The 23,140-nt window shown below is 43.8% G+C and overlaps 1 protein-coding gene across 4 annotated transcripts in view; it reads right to left on the bottom strand.

The window, feature by feature from the left end:
* plekha7a (pleckstrin homology domain containing, family A member 7a) overlaps nucleotides 1–23,140 on the bottom strand; it is a 165,900-nt gene that overhangs the window by 30,103 nt on the left and 112,657 nt on the right. For 3 of the 4 annotated variants that reach the window (XM_069685813.1, XM_069685814.1, XM_069685815.1), the window contains 3 exons: nucleotides 15,117–15,221; nucleotides 12,899–12,971; nucleotides 8,253–8,353 (listed from right to left, as the gene is read on the bottom strand). In XM_069685813.1, coding sequence (XP_069541914.1) covers nucleotides 8,253–8,353; nucleotides 12,899–12,971; nucleotides 15,117–15,221 — 279 coding nt within the window. Of the gene's footprint in view, nucleotides 1–8,252; nucleotides 8,354–12,898; nucleotides 12,972–15,116; nucleotides 15,222–23,140 lie in introns of those variants that run through there. The other variant, XM_069685816.1, reaches the window with a different exon arrangement.

Below are 23,140 nucleotides of genomic sequence, written 5' to 3'. Positions count from 1 at the left end.
CCCTTGTGTGGGAGTGAAAAAAAGTAAAAGGATGTACCAAGGACCCATTAAAGCAGCTGTGAGGAGAACTTACATTTAGTAGTCGAGTTTGGCAGCCCCCCTTTTTAAGGTACATCTTATCTAATTGTTGATGCTGTCCTGTGGATCTGCGTGTCGTATTCTTTAAAGACAAATCTCCTCTTGCTTTCTCAAACTGTGTCATGTTCGACTCACTGTGAAACTTTGCCGGGGAAAGTGTAAACAAAGGCTCTGTCTGTCTGCGTGCAGTACCTCACTGATCCGATGGCAGTGGTAAATGACAATAAAAATATGGAAATAGTCAAATCTTCTAGCTGATGGTCTTGTTTGATTTTGTGGCTCATGTAAAGGCCTCAGTATTCATGTTAGTCGGCTTCATAGCCAGGTAAAGACATTACATTTAGACCTCACATATAACTGGTGTCCCTTTTAAGCTACACTGGCTGGAGACACAAGTCAGGAAAGTACCAACTGCAGAAAAATCCATGTATGCATTAACTAGGATACTCTAAAGTGACCACAGACAGGGTGCGTACAGAAGTACCTGCAAACAAATGTGCTAGATAATAAAACTGTTGCATGATGATTTATGTCAATCACATAGACAACATAGTCATTTCAGTCTGCAAAAAACTGCCAACCTGATCATAGGGCCGACTGGAGATGGGGACGAATACTCGAGTACTCGTTGTTGACGTCATTATTCGAGTAACGTTACACTACTCGCGCACCCGCGCATGTGTTGTTTTCACGTAAAGTAGTTTAACTCAGTAACATGCACCATGTCAGCTATGAGCCGGAAAAGTGATGTCTCGAACTTTGACAAAAAAGACGACGATAACGCACTGTGCAGATATGTGGGGTTAAACTTGTATATCATAGAAATACTAGTTCCATGCATAACCACACGCGCTTAAAGCACAAGGAGAAGTCAGCGGAGACAGACAGACAGTCTCACATCACATCATCTGCTAGCCCTGTTAGCACACGTCGCTGTGATGATACCAGAGGGGAGAAGATTAGCCTGCTAATAACGAACATGGTGACTGGAGATATGCTCCCATTAAGTGTTGTGGAAGGAGAGGGCTTCCGTGAGCTGATGGCGTTTGTTGAGCCGGAGTACAAGCCACCATCAGGCCGGACAACAGCGACGAGAGTGGAAAACATGTATGAGGAAAGCGTTTTTTATTATCACCATCATCATTAAGTTCAACGTGTTATTCACGGCTCATCATCAGGACCTGTTAAGGTTGTTCAATAAAGCATTTGAAGTTGCTCTTGCTTTCTATTGTTGGAGGCATAGCCTACTATTTCCGGGCCGGGAGGTCCGTGTCTGACGTATGTTTGTTTAATGGTTGCGAGTACTCAATTAATTGTGAGGTAATCAAACTATTCGACTATTGAGGTGACTTGAAATGCCCATCCCTCGGCCCTGCTACATGCATGTAACACGTCTGCCTGTATTTCTGTATGGTCCCTTGCTGTTCTCCTTCAGTCATGCTGTGTGGCGTGTGTATCTGCCGTCAGAGCGCTGGTTCAGTAGAAGTGAATTTAAATCCTGACCCTGTCTCCTTCAAAGGGTCCTGATCAGCTTAACAAGCAGAATTAATGTTGGTCAAATTAAAAGTCTGCCTATTATTTCACCACAATGCCCCCCGGAGGAGACCAGCAGACGTGAACCGTGCACAGAGCTCAGTCAGCCTGTCAGAGGCGGCTCAGCAGATGTGCTCGGGTGCATTACATGGCAGGAAACAGGCAGGGAAACTATCAGCAACAACTCATCTTTAAAAAGAAAAAAAAGTTCGATGTAACCAAAAACAACCAAAAAATCCTGATGAAAGGAACGACAGCGTCCGCAGGAAGCAGCTGTTAAAACTCTCCCGCTCACTCAGCATCGGCTCCCTGACAGACGGCCTCTTACAGCTACATTGGGACAGGCTTCATGATGAGAGACAGAGGGCTGAAGCGCTCGTCAGATGTAGAGGCACGTGCAGAGAGATTGCCATGCATGTGCAGCGAACACTCGGTAAAGAAGCACAGAGACATTTGAGCTGCACACTGAATAAAACCAGATATCCAATCTTAATTCTAAGTCAGAATCATATTCCCGGGATGTTTAGGAGGGAAGAATGGATCAAATGTTATAGAAAATGTCACAAGTGCACACCCATACGACCTCCACCAGACCGTACACACATTTTTCCGTATTTAAGTTGCATCAAAACACACTTAAACAATGGCGGCAAAGTCCAACACACACCAGCAGCGGCCTAAAATAACATTGGCTCTCTTTAGCAGGAATGTTGAGTGGGTCACTGAGCTCTGAGTGCATGACCGACACACCTACTCACAGAATTCACACACAGCTAAGCCTCTTTCTTTTGTGTCTGTGTGGGAGCTGGTGTCAGTTTTAAGGGTGTTCCTGCTTATTTGTTTTCTCCACTGTATTGTTCCCTCTCTCTGTTTCAACCTGTCCTCTGTTTCACCGCGTCTGGCCCTCGTGGCTTCCTTCCTCTCCACCTATCCCTTCCTCTCTTTATTTGCCTTATATTTTCCAGCCCTAATCACTTCCTTCCCTCCTTCAGCCTCTCTTTTTACACAAGCTGAGGAATATCACTCACTACTCGCAGCCCAGAAAGGCTTACAATAATGCCAGCTTCTTTTTCCTGTGGACAGCCCCGTGGACAAACACACACACACACACACACACTTTGTCTGGGTGCTATTTAAAGAGTCATTGTGCTCATAAAGATAAGCCTCGGCAGCCAGGGCACCACAAAGCTCCTGATAAGGTAATGCTCTCCTAAAATGTGCAACAGAAGAAACTGAATTTACGCTGAAAAACATCTAAACTGCGTCAACAAGAGATTGCAGATGTCTGAGTGTAAACCATGTCTGCTTTAAGAAAACGATCCAGTGTTCAGAAATCCTGTTAGGCAGCAAGAAAATAACAGTTTTTTTCTCCTTAAGCAGCTGCTGCTTTACAAAACAACAAATTATTGTGGCCGAGGGGTTACGCAGCCTGCATCCACAGCGAAAGATCTCCTGCAGCTTTTTTATTTCTCCACTCTTCGTTTCTGGAACGGTGGTGTGAGGTAGCTCCAAACAACAAAGTGAAGTCTTTCTCCACGGCATCAGAAAACTGCATGCTGGTACAGTAGATGTGACAGATGGAGGAGACAGCACATAGATGAGCGATAAGCCCCACACCAGATAAGCAAAATACAAAGATTCAGATTGTGATAACGAAGATGGGGCGACAGAGAGAGAGGAGGGGGAGGGAAGGCAGGAGAGGGAATTAAATTAAAAAAACACAACCACGTCAGCCACAAAAACATGTTATTCTCAAAACATGCATCACAAACCATCAGAGGAATATACAAGGCTGCGATATTCTCTCATGTTTGGACCCAAAAAAGCCACACCAACAACAAGGATATATAACGTTTACACGTGGCAAAGTGAGAGCACATGAAAGGGTAGAGTACCTATTTTATGGGAGGACTGTCACTGGACGACGCGACACACTCACAGGGAGGGGAGGAAGTCCCGGTCGGGCAGCCAACCAAATTGGAACAAGAGAGGGAAGAGGATTCGGTGAATTACGGGAAGAGGGGTGGAGGGCGGGAGGTTCGTCGAAGCTTGAAGGTTTAATTTGTGGGGTCGTGATGTGTTTAGGTCAATTTGGTGGACAAGGGGTGCAGCATTCACAACATCAAACACCACCATATAATACCCAGCTGGGGTGGCTAACTGGTCCTGCTGGTTTGGATTACAGACACGCAGCATTTTGACTCATTTTAAACAGGCTGAAAGCAGAGTTTTGTGTCTGTTTTACACCTTCTACAACACTGCAGCAGGGTTAAAAGTGAAACCAGAGGACAAACATGAAGCTGCTGTGCTGATGTGCTTCACTAACTTGAAACTATATAGAAAAGAAAGAGACGGTTCACTTTCAACTGAAGCAACAGCCATCATTCACAGAGCTTTGTGACCATGTTAGTATAACATTGTTCATCTTTATTGGTGCATAACAGTTAACTTGAGCTGTGAATGTAAGAAGGCGAAAGGTAAATCGTAAGGCATAAAGTGTCAAAGATTTTGCTATCAGAAAATTAGATTATTCTAACTGAGAAGATCTCATGAAGATATTTCCCTTTTTCCGACCAGCCATAACATTATCACCACCGACAGGTAAAGTGAAACACATTGATTATCAGGCAGTGGCCTCTCTCAGCAGGATGATGCGCCCTGCCACACTCCAAACATGTTTCAGGAATGGTTTGAGGGACACGATAAGGAGTTCAAGGTGTTGAATCATCCTCCAAATCTCGATCTGAGCATCTATGCTGGACAAACAAGTCCGATCCATGGAGGCCCCACCTCGCAACTAACAGGACTTAAAGGATCTGCTGCTCACGTCTTGGTGCCAGATACCTCAGCACACCTTTACAGGTCTAGTGGAGTCCATGCCTCGACGGGTCAGGGCGGCTTTGGTTGCAAAAGGGGAGCTACACAACATTATGCAGGTGGTCATAATGTTACGGCTGGTCAGTGTATATTGACACAACTGTCTCAGCTAATGGGAGCTCATTTTCAAACCTAATTATTGTTATGCCATCATTTACCAAATATAATAAGTAAGAGACTTATTCTTATATTATGTCAAGAAAACCCTTTTTCACGATGCAATTTTATTTAATGGTTTGTGAAAATCTTGACTTCCCATTGAATGTTGAGAATAGTCTGGGTTATGATGTTTATCATAGCGAGGAAGCTACATCTACTTTTTTTCTGGCACTATAATTTAATTCGGAATACACCAGTTGGTGCGTCTCCATTTGACTTTATGATGTAATTGTTGCCTTTTTAGGTGAGCGGACGATGAACTTAAATTGGGTGTTTCAATCCTTAACCAGGATACAACCCAGTTGGTGCGTCAGCAGTGAGCCAAATCGCTGCCTAGCTAACGTTGACTTCAAGCTTCTCTCCTGTGACGTCTTATCCAGCAGGGTTCTCTTTACTTTCTTCCCCATTTGCCGAGTTACATACCTCTTCAGTCAGGCATTGCTAAACAAAAGCAAGGAAGCCTCTGCAACCGACCTCAACAGGGATCAGGCAAGGCAAGGCAAGAGATCATGTGATTTAGTCCTTAAAAAGACATCCATCCACTGTCCCATGTCACTGTAAGTTCACAGGGTTTATCGTGTCTTTTTCGGACCACAACACATCTGGACATTAAGAGGTACGTCCTACATGTGGAAACTGCAGCTTCCTTCCAACATCAACCTTCATCTCGAAAGCCGGGTATAGGTGTAGGTTTAGGCCTGTTGTTCAAGTTGACTGACCACTTTGTCCTTCAAACGCCAGCAGGGCTTTGTAATGGGACCATCTATACCAGCCTTGGGTAAGAGCTGTTTGGCTTCTTGGTGCCTCTTGAGTTGACAGCTGGAGTTGTAGTCAGCCCCTTAAAGTCCAAGGAGGTTGGTGAGGGAAGAGCATCATTAACTGACCACAACAGGAATCAGATATGGACATGTCTGTAATCTCCACAACACTGCCACCATGTTCCCTCTTGGGTAGCTCCCACTGCGCCAGGCATTCTTAGTTGAACAGTTGTTGATCTCCTTGATTCCTCCTCATGCATAGTAGTGCATCTGTTCCTTGCCCTAATGAATCAAGCAAGGGCCTTGCCATCCAGAGCACTGAATGTCCGTGATCACTGCAAGTTCCACAAGGACTATCTTCTTGTCTTTTTGGGAGCACAACACAACACCCAGACTTGGAGAGGTATAAACCACATCTGGAAACGTATTCCGTCCAATATCAACCTTCACCTCGAAAGCACTTTCCATTAGTAGTGGTGGGTTTAGATTTGGGCCTGTTGAATGTTCCTGACCTGGTTCCCTTCTGACAAAGAAGTCTAAATACCCTTAAGTTGACTGGCCACTTTGTCTGATTCTGTCTCCTTGCCCTTCTGAACAAAGCAAAGGCCTCGCTCTCCCGAGCACTGATGGTCAATGATGTCACACAGCTTCAGAGATCCTGTTGCCTGATACATCGATGAATCAGCCAGTTGATAGCTGATCCGTATCTCTAGCTTGGCACATAAATGGATCCTTTCAGTCTCTTGCTGTTGGTAGAGCTCTGCACTTTGCTACCCTGAATTCATCTACCAATGATGGTAATGGATCTTAAGCTGGACTGATGTAATTTAGGCACTCACAGGGGGGTGGGGGGTTCCTTCAGCTTCCATAAGTGCTTGCTGATTTTCCTCTTTGTGGGATGCATAATAACGTCTCAATACAGCTGGCATTTGGAAGCACTAGTTCCATTTGAAGATAACAATGTTTTCCAGTTTGCAGACTCCATTTACCATAGGTGACACTCATATCCAAAGGCATTAAAGCAGTGAGAAGGAAGAGGGTCCGTCTTCATCAAGGGAAAACCATGAACTCTCATTGTACTTCTGTGTTGTCCTGTCTTTGACCTGGACCTCACTAACATCTTGCATACAGTTTCAATCATTAGATTAGGTGGGATTACTAAACCGGTGTGCGCTACAGTTTGTCTGCCTCTTAACTTTACACATGCCGGGCTCAACTGAAAAAGTCTTGTGCCTCAGGGAACAGAGAAGCTTCATTCCATTCCAGAGCAGCTTGTCGGTCTCAGTGAAGACGGTGACAGACATTCAGGGGTAATAGACATCGCTACAACAGGTGCTGAGTGCTGCACAGAGCGGAGCGGTGGCTTGTTGGGTGAGCAGGGAGGGAAAAGATTGTTGGAGATACTGATCGGTTTTATTAACTCTAAAGGATTTCAAACATGTTTTTTTTGCCATTATTACAATATAAATAAGGCAGCTGTTAAGAAACCAATTACTTGAAAACTATTGTATTATTATTCTGAATTAGACGGATAATAAAAATGCTTCCTTTAACTGATCATTTTGTAAAAGCCTCTCAGAAACCAATTGTCCCTTTAGAGATTAATGAAATTGTGTGAATTGAATTGTTGCTGTTTGTTGAGAAGAGACGACTTTAACAATGTGAAGTTGTATAACTTATAAATTCAGCTTGACAGTGCGGCTCAAGGGGACATAGCTGCGTGTCAACATAAGTGCTGGTTGACACGCAACAGGTGTTCTGTTAGAAAGAGGCAGCAGGTTCTCAGATGGAATAGAAAGTGTATTACATCTAAACCAACTCTCTGTTAACATTTAGGACCATTACATTTTATATTTATATGTAGGGCTGGGCGATATGGCCACAATCCTAAATCACGATAGAATTTTTCATATCTCGATAACGTGTTTTCTGGTCATTTAACAAGTCATTATGAAATAACCACAAGGTAAAGCCTATTTTTGCATAATGCAATATTGCATAATTAGATAAAAAGTACTGAGTGTCCGTTTCCTCTGAAGCTGAGCCCGAGTCCTTTTCTGGACTGAATTGCGAGAATCAGAATGTAAAGCGTCAAAATGACGTAAAATTGCTGTAAAGCAGTTCAGCCGCTGGTTTTGTGACATCACACTAGAGATGAAAAAAACATACTTCATATTGTTTTAAGGATATATATTGTCATATTGCCCAGCCCTATTTATATGCATATGAATAATATATAATAACATATAAATTAGAATGTATTTACTAACTAAATAAACCGATTGGTGGAAACAAACATAATTTAAATAGCATGGCGGATAAACATTTTAGCATATGTGCCTGAGGTGGTAATTTTACTGAAGCCTACTGAAGGTGGAGTTACTTAAACATGAAACAATCTAAGACAAAGTTAATGACATCCAGTCACTGAACAGGTTCAACAGCATCATATGAGTAACTCTGAGGTTTCAGAACAGCATTGGACTCACTTCAGTCTTTTCACAAATGTTAGTCAAATCAAAAGGAAGAAATAAAACTGTGAGATAATAAAAAGTCTGATTTAAATAGGTTTATAACCTGTTTCTACTTTAATCATTAGTTAAGGAGCTGTGTTTGGTCTAATAAGGTGTCATGCCTTTAAGCAAATGGAAATAATGCTAAATCCTTGTTGCATTATTTAGATTTTTTAAAAAGCAAACATTCCTGTTTTGGTTTTGTTTTTGTTTTTCTGAAAGGTGGCTGCACAAACACTCCAAACAAAACTCAAGGAAAAACAGTCGCGTCTGAGGAGGTAATTGAAAGATGTGAATCAGCACGGAGGAGTCTGAAGAACAGAGAGAGGCATACCTTGAAGGCATACTTGCGGCTGATGTGGTCCTCAGGTCCCACGGGTGAAATGACATAGCTGGGCAAGGGGATACTGCCTAGGACCGATTCCTCTCTGCTGTCTGGAGAGAGAGAGAGAGAGGGGGAGAGAGAGAGGGAGAGGAAGGTGAGAAAAGGAGAGAGATATGGAGGAAAGGAAAAAGCATGAGAATAAATATCACTCATCACCCACTAATTTCATCACTGCCTGCCACCAGTATCTTAACACTCACACACACACACTCATATGCCGTCATTCATACCTCAGTGTTGTGCCAAACAGTAAACGACCACTCTGGTATCCCAGTGTCACAGAGCTAAAGCTGGCGCGGTCCACCTGGCAGCCTGCCGCCATTCCTCTGTGTGCCCCCCATCCGGTTTATTACTGAGATCATCGTGCACACACGCATTAGTCCTTCTATGTTTGTAAGGACCCTCACTGACGTAATGAAGTCCTCAACCTTCAACCTTCAGTCTCTCAAACAGCTCTTCCAAGAAGTAGACATCTAAAAATGTTCACACCTTCCAAAAACATCCTCATGCAGATAGACACACGAACACATCTATGCAACCAGAATGTCACGTCTTAATTACTTCACACGTCTTTAAATAATTACCTGCAGAGTATTTGTTTCTTTCTGTACATTGTGACAGCACGCTAGAATGTGTTTGTGTGTGTGTGTGTGTGTAGCAAACAATTACCACATCATAAAATGTCGTAATAGTGTGAAAGTATGCGTGCACGGCACCTGCTCGTGCGCGTGGGCGTGTGGCCGAGAGGTGATAAGGCGGCGCTGTGGATTAAAGGGGTAATTGGTTAAAAATAATTCAAGGACTTTTGGAGGAGACATTCTCTACATGGTGGGCGAGACGGTGAGCTCTTTTTATCTGCTCTGCCCCGTCGGTCACACTCAAAGAGCAAACACACTCACACTGAGCAGAGCGCGCCGTGACAAGTGAAGTTAGATAACATCCAGACAGCACAGGAGGGGCAGTATTTGTCACCGCATTTTGTTCGCCTGACCCCTGTTTTTCATTTAGGAGGAGTTTTTTTGACATGTAGAAAGATGCTGTACAGATTACAAAGCCCCTTGAGCTAATTCTTTGATATACGGCTGTATAAATAAAATTGACCTAACTGGACCTGGGCCTAGAAAAGAAATATAAAGGAATTAAAGGATTGAGATCATAAGTCTAAGTCACCACAACAAACTGTATCCTTTGGAAAAGGTTTTTTTTCTACTTTTTTTGGGCCTTTTATGGCTTTTTATTGAGATGGAGAGGAGAGTGGGTAGAGTCAGAAACAGGGGAAGAGAGTGTGAGTCGAACCCGGGCCCAACGCATCGACAACTGAGCCTCTGAATACAGGACGTGCGATTTAACAGCTGAGCTAAACTGGTGCACGTTTTTGACCCCAAACCAGTCCGTAAATCCGTAAATGGACTGATACGAGCAAATATTTTACATTTCTGATCAATCTGTAGATTGAAGTGCTTTTCTTCAGCAAAAATGGACACTCTTATTTCACATAGACATTTGTTTAATCTTCAATTGTTTAAGTCAAAACCCCCAAAACTTGAGTTACAATCATGTCTGATAAAGAAACCTACACATCTGAGAAGCTGAAATCAGAGGTGTGTTATTTCTGCTTAAAAGATGGCTGAAAGGATACATTAAAAATAGTTGCTAACTTATCACTTATTGATCGATTAATTAGTTAATAGACTCAGGGTGCTTCCAAACCTTTAGGTCGGTTCATTTGGGAGGCAGTAAAATATGATACATGCATCGATGCATTTTAGTTCTGGTCGGTTCCTTGTTTACACCGCTCTTTTATAAACAAACCAGGAGGAGTAAACATGAAGTTACACAGACAGGACGCATGTGGGGAATTCATGTGACTGACAGAAGTTAATGCAGCACTTTAAAGCTGCTGTGAGGAGTTTTTCACTGCTTATGAAACAGACTGAAATTAATTCTGATGACTCTGTATGACCTACTAAAGCAAAGCAGACCATCAGCGACAAGATAGATTATTTCTTTCTAGTTATTTTAAATGGCTGAACCTGCTGGCGGGGGGGTAGGTGTCAGACGAAGCGGTTAACTGCACGCTGCTTTTGTTTACATTTTCCAGGACACAACTTTAAAGCGAGTGATACATATGACTGTTACAGAAAGCAGGATGAGGTTTTTTGTTAAAAACCACCGCTTAAACATGTACAGGACAAAATCAGCAACAGGATGAGAGGTACAGGTTTTATACGCACCCAGGTTTGATTGACAGGTTTCACATCAGTCCAAATGAACAGCACTAATTAGGCCTGAGCTTGTTTCAATGGACTGGATTTACTCAGGTGTGATGGAGTGAGGTATAGTCAGTAATTTGTTCTTCCCAACATCCTCCCTGTTTTTATTCTTTCTGTCTATAATCACTCTTTAAAACACAACATGTGACAGGTAAACACCAGGCTGCTTTAACTCTCATAGCTGCAAAAACCAAACACAGACAAACAAATGAATGACCCTGCAGCTCTGACAGAAGGCAAACACATAAAGGTAATAACAAAGAAAGCAGAGGGGGGTGTGGTTGTTTGTGCAGAAACAGGAGATAAAGGGAGGAGGCGGGGGGGGGGAGCGGTGCTGCAGACAGATCAAGTGTTTTCATGTTGAGAGGAGAAACCTTTGAACTTGAGAGACGGACAAAGAAAAGAGAGAAACAGAAACGACAGAATTGATTTCCTCCTCCTGTCGCGGCGCGGAGGCAGAGCGGCGTGTCCTGAAAGGTTGGGTTAAGAATATGGAGATGAAAAGGGAAGGCGTGCAGAGGCAGATAAAGACGGATGGAGGGGGGAGGGGGGGTGGAAGAAGTGTGTGATGTAACTGTGTGTGTGTGTCTATATCTTTTCATGCACTTGAGCTGCAACCCACTGAGAGAGATCAGATTATCGCCCGCCGTGATTGAATGACTGGCTGGTTTGTCGTTTGCAGTTTACTTCAAAAGCAGCATCAGTTCGTATTTCTCAACTATGTCCAAACCTTTAATGTTGAGAGCCGTCATATCTTCACTATAGACGTCTCTGTTATCCACCAAAAGACAAATGTTTACCCTCGCAGTTAGAAAAGAAGTTGAATGTTTTGTGTAGCAAAAGAACTTTATCAGAAACATTTCACACAGTAACAACAAATAGTATTTTTTCCTAAATAATAAGGTGAAAATGAGCGTCCAGATTTGGTTGTTCGCTCATTGGCAACCGCTTGGTTTTAGAAGAGAAAGAAGAAGAAGGCGAAAGACGAAGACGAAGAGGGACGGAAAGAAGAAGCAGAAGAAGAAGAAGGAGAAAGAAGAAGAAGACAAAGAAGAAGAAGGACAAGGAGGAGAAGGAGAAAGAAGAAGAAGACGAAGAGGGAGGAGAAGAAGAAGCAGAAGAAAAAAGAGAAAGAAGAAGAGAAGAAGGAGGAGAAAGAAGTAGAAGCAGAAGAAGAAGTAGTAGTAGTAGTACTCGCTCCATATGTTGCGGCCTCGGAGCCGGTCATAACAACATGCTGTATTAATCCCTGAGGGAGAACTCTAATGTTTAATGGCTACATGGACATTTCACAAGACTCGGGATCATTTTACTTGTGCTGTAAATGTACATGCTTCTCACTGCCTGCTCCTGTGTGTGCCTCCAACAGGAGGAGATATCTTATAGTGAGGAAAACATTAAAGTGAGCAGCTACCACCGCCAGCGGCAGAAAGGAGAGAGGGGAGGCTGCTGCTCTCGGGCTCTTGCTGCATCTGGAGTTTGTTTGTCTTTTTCAATTTGTCCCCATGGCTCGCTGTGTGATCGAGGTAAACACAGAGAGGAGAGCTGTCCAGCAGGCGATAAAGAGAATATGAGCGACATCAATGTCTAATAACAAAAGTTAGCAAAACTTGCTTTGTCAGTTGCGTCATACTGCTGACCATTTCTTCTTTTTAAAGCCACAACCAGTTCTGCAGCTGCATGTGAGACTGTACTAAAGCAGGGTAAAGCAGCAGCCCGGGGTGTTCAGGCTGCTCAGGTCGCCTGGAGCTGCTGCAGGTTGTAAATAAAGAACACAGCGTTGCAGGTGGCAGCTGTGGCGTCTGAAAGCTAGCTGTCTGAAGGTGCTTTTCGACAGCAGGAACTTTCCCCAGGAACTGGGAACGTTTTGAGGAACTATGTGCATTTTTGACAGCAGGAACCAGGGTCTAAATTTAATTCCCGGGTATTTGATTTACCCCATAAAAATGTGTGTGTGTGCTGCGGGTGTAACCGCTAAGAGTAAACACTCCGTTGGTGCTCACTGGGATCTCAGATGCTTCATTTTCAACGCCACTGAGACACCTGCAGATTAACATACAGTCTACGACAGAAACCATTCAATATATTCAACAGGTGTTGATTTACTGATAAATAAAAAATGTAGTCTTTTATAAAGAATGTGCAGGTGTTGCTTGTTGAAGTGAATTCTATGGAAAGGTGTTTCTTGGCTCAGTTTGTGCAGGTAGAAAACACAAAGGAGGTGGAACAGGCTGTAAATGGGAATTTCAGCTATTTTCTCCACGTGTTGGCTTCAGTTTAAATTACACAAAAGGAACTTATTTTTCTCAAACAAAGACTCACCTTTGTAGTAGAACAGACAGAAATCAGCCAAGACGAACCACTTCCTCTTCCAGAGACGCATCCCAGAGCTGTCCTGCAGAGAGACAGAGGGGTGAAAAGAGAGTGAGCCATGAAAGGATGGATAATGAGACGGAAAGATTTGGAGAAGATAACCAGAAGGAGGAGAGAGAGAGAGAGAGAGAGGAAAGAGTCGCGAGGGATAACGGAAAAAAGTAAGAAAGCAGAATTAATGAAAACCAAAGTGAGGTGGATATGAGCCGAGATAAAGGAGAGAACACCAACGAGAGGGAATAAGGGAGCGATCATTTGTCCTCGTTCCCCGGCTCGCTGGGCCTGCCACGCCGGCTTCACTGCTCGTTTTGTCTTTTTATGATCTCCAGCTGAAAACGGTGCCGTTTGAAGAGCAGAGGGGACAGTAAAGGCAGGAGATCACCCCCAACACCGACTCTGCTTTAGCTTTAAGTGTAACTCGCTACAACCATGTGATGCTGTGAGACTGACGTTGTGTCTGAAACGTGTGCTCCCCTGCTAGCACTCCAAAGTTTGTCTTTTTTAAGACATAATTACCCTGCATATGAGCACACGTGGCTTTGCATTAAGCCGTGTGTGCGTTCCTGTCTGAGCCCGGTTGTATAAGTGTGTGTGTGTGTGTCTCTGTGTGCGGTCATTAAAACATAATTGCTTCGCAGTAACATCACTCACTGTTTGTCTTGTACTGAGGCCAAGTGTTTTCTAGTGGGACGACGCCAACTACAGATATTTTAAGTATTACTTCAAATGCAAATAGACTGCAGTAGTAGCCTGTCTGTGATCAACAGCAGGTGCTCCACAGTGCCAGAGCAAAAATAATTAATCAAGAGGAAAAGAAAACTGGGCCACCAGAGGAAATGTTACAGGAGCGTGCAGGCACAAGCTGGAGCTCGTCCCCGTGGTGTGTTAAAGAGACACCAACACAAACTGCCTGCCTGTCACGGATCCTGATCAGGCCATTCACCATATATGGCACTAATGTGTAGTGTCCCTTACATAACTGTAACCATCTGACTAACTGAGCAGATTTATTGACATACCTGTACGTCAAATACAATGTGGGACCTGAAGATGATATAGCCTCTGAGAGTGACAGGGAATTTTGCAGGCGTTCCGGTTTAGCCAGCATTTAGCGATAAACGACTTCCAGTCAAGACTTCCTTTTTTCCGTGCGCTGCATTGTTAACAGCCCAGTTAGCAACTTGAGTATGGCGCAGGATAAAAGTAAGACAATTGAGAGGCCGAGGGAGGCTACATCTTTGCCGAAGCCAGCTACTGATCTGGCCAACGATAAGCCAGCACAGGTAACTGAGCTAATGACCAGCCCAGCCAGTAGCCAATCCAATGGGTTGCTATGTTAGATGCATGCCGCCCTGGTCGAATGAATACCATTGGCCGGATCAGTAGCTGGCTTCGGCGAGTATATAGCCTCCCTCGGCCTCTCAATTGTTTTAATTTTGTCCTTTGTTATTCTGTGCCATAACTTGCATAATTTGCTCTCCTCACGGACTGTTTTCCTGCATACGCCGCAGCCTGCTGATACGTGATTGGTCAATATAATACCTATGCCACACCTTTCTATGTAGAATCTGTAAACAGAGATTATATGGAATATGTTAGTGATGCATGCCTAATGGAGGTGTCCGATCAGAGCTGTCCAAACTTTACAGACAGCCGGCCTGGAAACCTCTTTGGGCCTGTACTCTTTTTTTGTCACAGCGCCCTCTACTGTTAACAGGAAGTAAGTCTGACAAACTTCAGTGTGGTCGATACTTGATGTGCAGCAACATAATGCATGTTATAGCGTGAAAGGTAACACTGTTGAGGATGGCGGCACGTCCCAATGCATCAGCTATGCGCTCTTTATTGTTGCATAGATGCAGAGTTGCATGTTCAATTTCGTCGTACCTGCTGCAATGACAATAAAGATCTTGTCCTGTATTCTACTGGTGTGTTATTTTGCACCACATTGTACACACAGGAAGTGACCTAACACTCATTCACGCAGAGTCTAAAACACATTAACATTCATATCCCTGTCAACTGTTTGGTGTCTGCTTTCTACGCAGCAGCTGCATCACATCCTGCAGCTAATTTAGCAAAAGAACAAAAATAACACTTGAGCTACGACTGGAGTATTTTCTGTGTGTGTGTGTGTGTGTGTGTGTGTGTGTGTGAGTGTCCTAACCTGTTTGTAGAGCCATCCTCGGACCACCACGGGGACGTTTGGATTCCTTTTAATTGCCTGATCTCTCTTCCCAAAGCTGTGCACCTTGCCACTGGAGCGGGAGCCCTGAAACACACAAACACACACACATGAAGAGACTTTGAGGACATTTCGGAAGACAAATTCAACTTCCTTGGCCGAGAGAATGTTACAACAGTTTCATCGCATCAAGAGAACACGGAGCACACATGTGTGTTGCGTGTTATACTATCAGACTGATAATTGATTAGCAGGCAAACAATTTGCTCGGTTCGTTTTTACATCTCTAATCAGCTCAGCAGTAAAGTTGTGTGGTAAATTGTAGCATCTCATCATCATTAGCATTAGCGGTGCTGTATTAGCCTGGTTAATTAACTGCCTGATGGCACCAAAGATAATCAGCAGCCTTTAACAAGAGCATTTACTCTGTGTCGCAGAACTTCAGTTTAAAAGAGTGGGACCGAAGCGAGAGCGATCGGTGTGTCACAGTAAATGATGTTTGGAAACAGGCTGTGCTTCATCAGACCGTTCAGGCTGATTTAAAACATGACTGAATAGACTTTCACCCACACCGTGATTAGCCTTCTCTCAGGTACTCTCTCTTTCTGCCCCAGTTGTTACATAATTGGAGCTATTATTTGAGCACAGCCAATTTTCCACTGGACCCCCATTACACTGTCAGCCATGGTTTCCATGGCATTTGTCAGACATTGACAAAGCCTCTATAGACTATCAGGTAGGAGGTCTGAAAAATGGGTTTGTGACCTGCAGGTGGCTGGTGTGACTGCCAGACGGACACCTGCTGGACAGTCGGACTAGTGGACCTGAACAGCTACTATCAATCACCCGGCAGCCATTTTTACTCTGACGTCATGGTCAGGGTGGGAAGGTAGTGCTTATATACGATCATACTGCTGTGTAGTAAAAGCATAGGTGATTTCTGTCCAAGTGTTCATTTTTCTGGTTTATTTTTAATTAGTTATTTGATGCTGTCAAAAGGATGATTGAGCTCCACCCTCCGATCTCTGCGCAACTCTGGCTCCAAATGAAAATGACCAACGCCAGATGGCAGCGCCCGCTTCGGGATTATAATATTATTTCATGAATGCATCTTGTTAGCAAACTGAAATACGAAGGCTTTATGAAGAACCAGATTTTAAAACTACTACCTGGCCCGAGGCAGAGAACATGTTATGCTGCTGGGTTTGGCTTGTGCTTAATTTTTTATCCTTACTGAAAAGTTCTGAACAAAAACTTTGTGCATACAGATGGACCCAAGCTTCATCTTGGCTCACAACTGCTGCTCCAAAGTTTCTCAGCCTTCACAGATGGGAGAGTGGAAGATAGTGCTGCACATTTTATTCTGTGTAACGCATTTGTTGAACTCTTCAACTCCAATTTCCTCCCTCAATCCCTGCCCCATCTTCTCAGGTAGTCACTGGGTATTATATTCAGTATGTAGTCTTGGAAGGCTCTAATGTCGATTAATCTCTCATCACACACATTAAAGGAATGCCAACATGCCGGTGATCTCTCTCTCTCAGGAAACCATGACATTATTGCTTTATTATTGTGTTTGCATCTGTGTGTGTGTGTGTGTGTGTGTGTGTGTGTGTGTGTGTGTGTGTGTGTGTGCGCGCTGTATGAGCCTGCAAACATACTTATACACTGTGCATCAGATTCATTCATCCACTCTCCATTCCAGAGCTGAGAAGAAAGACTGCTTCCTCCACAGCATGCACACACACACACACACATACACACCTTCGTCACACTTTTATTGTACAGAAAAGTCGGCGTGACGGCTGCAGGTGTGTGTGTGTGTGTGTGTGTGTGTATGGACTGGCAGCAGCTCTGGGAGGCATCCACAGCAAACAGCAAACCCACTCGCTAATTAGAGGCAGGCTGTTTGGCCAAGCATGATGCAAAGACACAGAGCGGCTCCAGCACTGTCACATCACAGTCCCTCATCTGTGAATATATAGCATGTGTATGTCTGTGCATGCTTAATGTTTGCCTCGGCCTCTCTGTGTCGGCGGATATGTGTGAATGTGTGTGTGCGATCCGGTGTGCTATTTTTAGGCGGAGGGTAATTGCGTGGAAAAGGCTGTGGTCCCTGCTGCAGAAGCACTCTGTCTTGTAGGTGAGTGACTCAGCGTGCAGAGCAGCTATTTGTTACATTAATGGAAACCTAAAAAGCACAGAGAGGCCCGTCTGAGACCCGCAGGTCGCCGGCTCAAATCCCCAGCTAGGCCAGAATTATCTGGGAGGGTGAGATAATTAAGTAGGCTGGTGCTTTCCCCTCCCTTTACAGATCTGGTCGTGGTGGGCTGTATTTAGAAAGAGAAAATACCTCACATTAAAGTTAAATTGTGTTATTTGTTATGAAAATATTTCGGTTTTAGCTGGCTAATCGAGAGGTAAGTAAAGAGGCGGCTCAAGAACAAGCTGAAGCTTATGGCTGAGCTCTATGGGCGGGCCGCATGAATCAGCCAGCTATGGCTAAGAAGCTAGGCTATATGCTCCTCAGCGTAGCAAGCGGTAGACTGTAATGAATGAGCTAGCTTAACTTTCCAGGAGGAGATTCTGTTTGTGACGGTGACCAACTGCAGGTGTTTATTTATCAGAGTAAAGAAGTAGCGGACTCGCTGCTCGCATCACCAGTCTTCTCATCACTACAGTCCGCTGTAATCTCTTCGGGAAAAGTTAACAACACCTGACTCCTATTTACTGGCCGATGATTAAATACATGTTTGATATGGCTTCATTTTTCATCACCGGGGTTTGCTGCTTGGTTGTGTCTGGAGGAGAAGTGCTCGTCAGCTGTGAAGAGCTCGACTTCAAATGTGAAGAAGCATCTGCGGCTAAACACAGCTCCACAACACTGGTGGGACTAAGAGCCCGTGTTGTATTGATGTCATGGAAACAGCTGTGGTTTATATGCCTCTGCCCAGTTCACTGTCAGACTGTCAGCAGAATAAAGGTTATACTGCATCCTGTCATTAGGCTGCAGAGTTACAGATTATGGGCCGTAAACGAGGCTCTGCAATGACGGTAGAGTCGATACATTCAGAGGTAGACGTACAGCAGGCTACACGCCGTCCTGACTATATAACCCACATGTGTAATAAGTCGCAAAGGGGGTTTAATTTTTGGTAACGTTTTTCTCAGTCGGTAACGCAGTAACCTAACAAGTTAGTTTTTAATCTAAGTAATCTTGTAACGTAACTTTTAAAAGTAACGTTACCCAACACTGTGACAGAAGACAAGTGTTTAAAAGACATTAATCTGCTTCCATCCAAGTTGCGCACAAATTTACATAAAGTGATGGGGAAAAAAATTGAAATATTGCATTTTTTTAATACAATCTCACAGTCTTTCTGCGCAGATCTGATGTGTTTGTCTGCTGCTATTTTCATCCCTCCAGTGAAGCAAGGCCCAGCTGTTCTAAAAATGTAATCTTTGGTCATTTTTCGGTCAGGATTCCTTCAGTGCTCATCATTCATACGTTTTTCACTGGGAGCAGAATTATCCACAGAGCTCTCCTCTAATCCCAAACAAACAGACGTATTAATTAAAACAGGTAAAAACACTGACTTAACTTCCTCCTCAGATTAAATGATACACTGTAGGTAAAAAGACAAATGTTTCAATACTTCAAACATTAAACAGGAAGTCGGCTGTCCAACAGCTGGTGCTTATGGAAGCTCTGATAACTGAGCGTCTTACAGGTAAATCATGTTGGTTTACTGAGAAGTTGTTGTGGTGCTGAAAACAGAAATTAACAAACAGTCTGACAACATTTCGAGTCGTACAGCTCTATTAGTTCCAAGTATCGAGCCGGGAACTGGTGCGGCACACAAAGTTACATAAATTCATAACAGAAAACGAAGAAATGACAGGATCTCCTAAATGACTTTGACTTTGATGAATCCCAGAGAAGTCGTGCAGACTGGTCCTGAACACAACATCTCTAAATATGCATCCAGCGACAGAGAACACAAGCGCTCAAAGGAGTGATGTAACCCGAGGGAGGAATCTGTCTGGGCTTCGCCTCTGATGTTTGTCAGCGGCAGAAAGGATGTGACTTATTTAAAATGTGGATTCATTTCTTGATGGCGGCGTGCAAAGGGGGACACCATGACTCATCTTCCCCCTGAGAAACATTCTTCTGTTACAACTTTTCCCTGTCAGAATGAGGCTGCTGCTCTTTTTCCCGCGGTCGGGTGGCAGGGGTGATGAGCCGGAGCACCTGGGAGGGCTGCAGGCCAGGAAAACATGGGTGTGGAAACGGCGACGGCCGTCATGATGGATGCCCTGTCATCTCTGCACCGCGCCCGATGACACATGTTCAATCTTAGTCCTGAGGCACCTGTTGATGGGGCAGGATGAGATTTCACGCCACTGTGGATCTGCGGATGTGCGTGTGTGTGTGTGAGCGAGTGAAAATGGGAGGAAGATATAGACTGAAAGAAAGAGAAGGGAAGAAAAAGGAAGAAACAAGACTGAGAGAAAAGTTTTCTAATTCCTGAGACACGTCTCAGGCAAAAATACAAATACATGTGATGAGATGAGGTCTGCCTCATATTGGAATTTGTTAGCATTAGCTCTTGCCTTTATTTGATAGGACAGTGAAGAGTGACAGGAAATTAGAGAGCGGGGGATGACATGCACCAAATGGTCACAGACTGGGAGTTGAGTCTACGATCACTGCGTGGAGGACTGTAGCCTCTGTATATGGGGCGTCCGCTCTACCGACTGAGCTAAACCAGCACCCATTAGCATTCCTTATGCTGAATTGCATCAATAATTTCCATTATTTTGGCGGTAACAGCACATTGCCTTGTCAATGACAGCCTGAAGGACAGCCAGACACATGGGGAAAAGTGAAAAAGTACACGCTATAAAACAAATGTTTGATTGTTATTCTTCACACGTCCGCCCGACATTACAATCAGTTTATATTGGTGAGTGAGGGGGTTGGATACTTCAGTAAAGTCTGAGTGCAATAAACTGCAGGTCCTCCAGTGACCACTTGAGACTGGGCCCATTATCATTAACACCAGACTGTATAAAAAGATGGCTGACATGACAGCTCACTTTAAGTGAAGCCAAACCCTCTCTGTCGCCCCCTGCTGACTGGCTGCAGTATAGCTCATAAAGCCCGCCTCCTCCATGTTAACAGATGGGACATGAGTCAAACTATAACATCAAAATACATGTCAAATACATTTTTCTCAGACATGGTTTCATGGTACATGTCATTATAGTTAGTTCTTATCATGCTGATTTATGTCCAAGTGTTCATTTTCCAAGTTTAGTTTTAATTAGTTGCTGTTGCTGTTAAAATGATGATTGACAGCTCTGTCTTTAAATGGAAAAGAGCACTAAAAAGTAGGAAACAATATACTCATGTAAGCGTAATGGGTCTGAAATAAGAGCAAAGTAAAGGAATAAATGTTAAAAGTTCATGTGAAGTCACTTTTTCAAAGGTGATAGTGTTCGCCGGCCTGAATGCCTCAGGCCTGATTTCCCACAGTTTAGGGAGCCTGAGGGCCAAGGCGCAGCTGTCAGCTGTACGACAGACTGAGAGACTGTCAGAGGAGGCTGATGATCTGGCTGCGCCGTGGCTCATACGAGGGGGAGCTGAGATTAATGTTGGCAAACAAGGGCAGCAATCAGCAGACTGTAAGTCAGTGTAAGCTGCATTTTAAGTTTGTGTTGACTATTTGTTTTCTTACAAACATGAATACTTTTTTAAAGGGGGGTACTATGCTAATTTCAAGCTTCATAATTCACTCTGTGATACCTGAGGAGTAGCTTAGCATAATTTACAGTTAAAAAAACTGTTTCTCACACTGGTGCTCTGTGCAGGCCCTCATATAGCCTGAAACCTCTCAGTCAGCTCTGTCCCTTTAAGAAACCCCGCCCCTACAAGTCCACTTTCTTCTGATTTGCCAGCTCTCCGAAGTCTGCTGAGGTTGCACTTTGTGACGTCACAAAGTGCAGCGTGTAGAACAAACTGTGTGAAACCTGGCGTTCACAGCAGCCTGCAGACTGAGCTGAGGAGCCTTGGATTACTCCGACATACTTTGACCTACAGATCTGAAACTTCTCCCACGTTTAGTCTGAACATCCAACACTGTAACATTATATATATATATATATATATATATACATATATATATGTCTTTATATGTGAAACAGCGTAATACCCCCTCTTTAAGGAAGAAAACAGGAGGTGAAGGCTTTCACAGAGCTCTGTCACAGCAGAGCAAAGAGGTCTTCATAAAGGTCAGGAGTCGAGACATTTGAAGAAGCCCTTTGATGAAAAATTTAAACCAAAGGATTTACGTGACTTGAACATTGATTGAGTGTCAAAGATCAGTCCATTCAGTCTCTGTAATGTGCTCTCTTGTATGTTTCTTAAACCAAGATCCAAGTTTAAACAAAGTTTTTATTTCCAGCTTCAGCAGCTTCTGCTGTGATCTTTCATGACTCCAACCTTTGTACTCCTGCTTGGCAGTTGAGCAATTACAACAATCTATATTACTCAGGTATAGCAATTGACAGTGATCTGTGTAGCATTTTTAAGACATATAATCTTGATGTCCAGAGGGCAGGTGTAGACATTACCTGAGTTGTTCCTACACATATGAAGCATACAGCAGGAGATTGTCTGTGACATTCTTAACTACTGAAAACACAGCACAGAGAGTAGGGATGTGTATCGTCAGGATTTTATCGATACCGATACCACACAAAAAAGAAATACGTCTTTATTAGGGTGTCTGATCATGTGCCCCAGTAAGCAGGGTTTGCTCCTCTCCCTTTAAGAACAACAGTTAACGTTAACAGTAAATGTAATAAGAGTAACAAATGAATGAGCAGTGTAATAATAGTTTTCTGGCTGTCATGGCAACTCAAAGCTATCAGCAAGTTATCAGTTACTAGCGTACCTAAACAGATTTAACTCCACTATAATGAAGTCAATCTTTTACAATACTTGAACTTGTCAGTATTTCATGAGGCTGCCGGTGTTACCCCCTTTCAGACGCAACTACCTTTATAGAAAAATTGCACCACAGTTACATTTGGTAACGTGAGCTCAAACCATCGAACACTATAAACCTATTAGACAACAATGTACAACATCAAGCTGCCTGACGCCGTCATCACTTGTGGACGGATGCCAGCTGCGTGAGAATGAAACTTTAAATAAGATGAAATGTTAAACACCAACAGGAGCAACGTTTATCCATGAGCTTATCCGTACTTTGGCAGTACTGACCAGTCATGTACAATCATCCCTGATAGAGTGTGCAGGAGGAGGAGGATTCATCCACAGAGCTGATTTTTACTTTGATATTAAAGCAACATGTACTTGACCCTATTTGCAATATAAACACACAAGTGAAAAGCAACACACTGGCAAGCAGAAAGAAGTCTAAAGCAGCTAAACTCGAAAGCAGCAATGTCAACATCATCAAAGAGGACACTCGCTCTGTGTGAACTCCCCGGACAATTACCCGCTGCTTTCATACATGTTCCCAATCAGGCTGAAAACTGACTTAGTACGAGGGAGCTGGCAGGTTAAAAGTCCATCAAATGTCCAACTGTCAAACCGATCCGAACATTTGCATTCCCACATGCAGCTCCCTCGGGTTATGTCCGGATGAGTTCATGAGTGCAGTGCGTGCTCGAGAGGGGCTGCAGGAGACGGGTATGAATGAACACGTTTGCGGTGATTGGGTCACGTGGGGCGGCCAGCGGTAGCATCAGGGTCATCAGTGGTTCACAGGTTGGACTGAGTGAATGGAAAGAGAGAGGGTGAGAGGAGAGGTCTTACTTTGGCTGACCGCTGTCTCGCTGTCAGTGCTGTGAAGTTGATGATCATCTCTGGACACTTTGTTATTTATAAAACTACAAGGACAACCATTGAATCTGTGACTCATTGACAACCAGCGCCGTGGGCAGGTGAGTCTCTTCCACTTAGCATCTCGCCG

This window comes from Semicossyphus pulcher, unplaced genomic scaffold (genome assembly GCF_022749685.1).
Source record: "Semicossyphus pulcher isolate SPU_LCO1_2020_fin unplaced genomic scaffold, fSemPul1.0.p SCAF_8, whole genome shotgun sequence".
NCBI lineage: Eukaryota > Metazoa > Chordata > Actinopteri > Labriformes > Labridae > Semicossyphus > Semicossyphus pulcher.
This window is presented reverse-complemented; position numbering and strand designations above follow the sequence as displayed.